This window comes from Bactrocera tryoni, unplaced genomic scaffold, assembly GCF_016617805.1.
Source record: "Bactrocera tryoni isolate S06 unplaced genomic scaffold, CSIRO_BtryS06_freeze2 scaffold_7, whole genome shotgun sequence".
In the NCBI taxonomy this organism is placed as follows: Eukaryota; Metazoa; Arthropoda; class Insecta; order Diptera; family Tephritidae; genus Bactrocera; species Bactrocera tryoni.
The window spans coordinates 4,714,553-4,716,761 of record NW_024396366.1 but is presented as its reverse complement, the minus strand read 5'-3'; the positions used below and the strand labels follow the sequence as shown (position 1 = coordinate 4,716,761).

The 2,209-nt window shown below is 32.6% G+C and overlaps 1 protein-coding gene across 1 annotated transcript; it reads left to right on the top strand.

Annotated features, from left to right (window-relative positions):
- Positions 1-1,013: 1,013 nt before the first annotated feature.
- LOC120781525 (60S ribosomal protein L44-like) lies at positions 1,014-1,649 on the top strand. Its single transcript, XM_040113747.1, has 3 exons — positions 1,014-1,030; positions 1,079-1,223; positions 1,497-1,649. Exons 1-3 carry the CDS (start codon positions 1,014-1,016, stop codon positions 1,632-1,634), a joined length of 300 nt encoding a protein of 99 aa, XP_039969681.1. The 3' UTR covers positions 1,635-1,649.
- The last annotated feature ends 560 nt before the right edge of the window (positions 1,650-2,209 follow it).

Here is a 2,209-nt window from a genome sequence, read left to right as displayed (position 1 = left end):
ATTTAATTAATTAGTATTTTTGTTTCGGGCTGTTCTTCTAAATTATAAGAAAATCTCATTATGTCTACATAGGGCGCAAGTATTTTTGATACATTTGAAATATGATATAGAAAAGAACTATTTTTATATATGTATACGTGGTCAGTTTTTACGAGAACATATTTTTTGTTACTTAAATCTATTATATTGTCGCATAATGCGATAGGGAAAAGTAAAGAGAAAATTATTCCGTACATGCCTTTACTCTTATGTTATCCTTATGGATAATCCGTCCTTTATTAGTCGTTACAGTCTTTCCGTTATCTTTTTTTACAACGTGTTTCTCTCTCTCAATACTCTTTCCTGGTTTTGTTGTATTCGTTCTTGAATGTAGGAATACCCCCTTTGATTAAAAAACACGGCCTCGGGTTTCTCGTTGGTAACGGAATGTATGGTTTTGTTGTACTACCGAACAGCTTCAAAAATTTGATTTTCGCGTGCTGAATTATTCTGGTCAGCTAAAACTTTCGTTCAATAATTGTACTGTGCGTATGCTCATTTTGACCGTTTTGTAGTAGAATGGAACGCTGGCGTTTTTGTGTGCGATATTTGTAATCGTTTGTAAATTTGTTGTACACATATGCTTGTAAACGATATTTTGTTATCAGTCATTAAAAATGTTTCGTTTGGGTATATTTGTGAAAGAATCTCGTCGTTGTATTTGTATGTATCTTTCCTTGAAGGTATTTGTCTAAAGTAGCAAAATTTTGAGTATTTTGAGTATTTGTCCGTTGAGCTAATGTATTTGTTATTGCTCATGTAGAATAAGTCTAACAGCCCTATTTTGAAAAAACCTCTCAACTGAGTTGAGAGGAAAAATTTGAGAGATTTCTTGTGAGGCATATTTTGTGAGGCTATTCTTGCTCAAACCTCATAAGAAAAAAGCTTAAAAAAGTCACCACGTGAGGTAAAAAGCTTTTAGCTGTCAAACAGCTGTTTTAAGAAAAATAAGCAAACAAAAAAAGTACACAACAATGGATAATCAGCATATGTAAGTAATTTTGCAAATTTTAAATAATATATATACAATAATTTCATATATTCCTGAATGCAAGTGCCACAAGCCACACAAGGTGGCACAATACAAGAAGTCGAAGAAGCGTAAAGGTGCTCAGGGCAGACGTCGTTACGACAGAAAACAACAAGGTTTCGGTGGTCAAACCAAGCCTATCTTCAGAAAGAAGGTACGAATTTGCAAGCGATATGCTGCTATTTATTTGCATATTTGTAGAACTAAATTGCCGTTGAATCGAAAAAAGATACTATAAGGCTCTTTGATGGGATAGATCTATGCAATATTATTGTTGAATGCTGAAAACTTTACAAACTGCAATTGTACGCTACTGTCAGTTGCTCAGTGGGAACATTCATACAAAATTATACATTTGTACAATTGTATATATATTTTTTAGGGTATTTATACCTTTTATTAATAATTATATATTTTCGAATTTCAGGCTAAGACCACCAAAAAGATTGTGTTGCGTATGGAGTGCACCGAATGCAAGTACCGCAAGCAGACACCACTGAAGCGTTGCAAACATTTCGAGTTGGGAGGTGACAAAAAGAGGAAGGGACAGATGATTCAGTTCTAAATCACTCGCCACCTATTCCAAGTCACCATCTGCTTTTTTGTTTCGCGTTTCGCTGTTTTTTACCAATGTAAAACTTGGGTATGGAATACTCTGTGGAAAAGCATTTTTAACAAGTTATTTGTGAAAAAAATAATTTAAAACAATGTTTTTTAGTTTAACATTGAATAAAAAGATAAATCAAACAAAGTTACAGTTCGTCTTTTATTTTACTTAAGTTATTTTTATGTATTTTTTTATACATTTTTCATAATATCACATAAATGGTGGATGCAAGCAGTTCGTCCAAAGATTTCACGTTTGCTTTGTCCTACCGTTTCGACAATCGGTATTCGTGTATTTTCAAAATACGCATTTAAAATGCACTCATTCTGTTACACCATCTGCTTGATCCTTGATATAGGCCATAAAACGGATATAATCATTCAATAACAAAATTCTCAATTTTTTAAAAAATGTAAAATATTGATTTAAAACAAAACAAACACAGATGTTTTCTATTATGATGGCTGCTTTCACACGTCACAGATATTTGTGATAATAGTGAGCATTTGAGCTTTTGAATTTTCGCCAGAATA

Bases quoted from the DNA above. Each gene is read 5' to 3' on its own strand.
- LOC120781525 (XM_040113747.1), top strand. The intron at 1,224-1,496 runs GTACGAATTTGC...TTCGAATTTCAG, and splicing joins AGCCTATCTTCAGAAAGAAG to GCTAAGACCACCAAAAAGAT.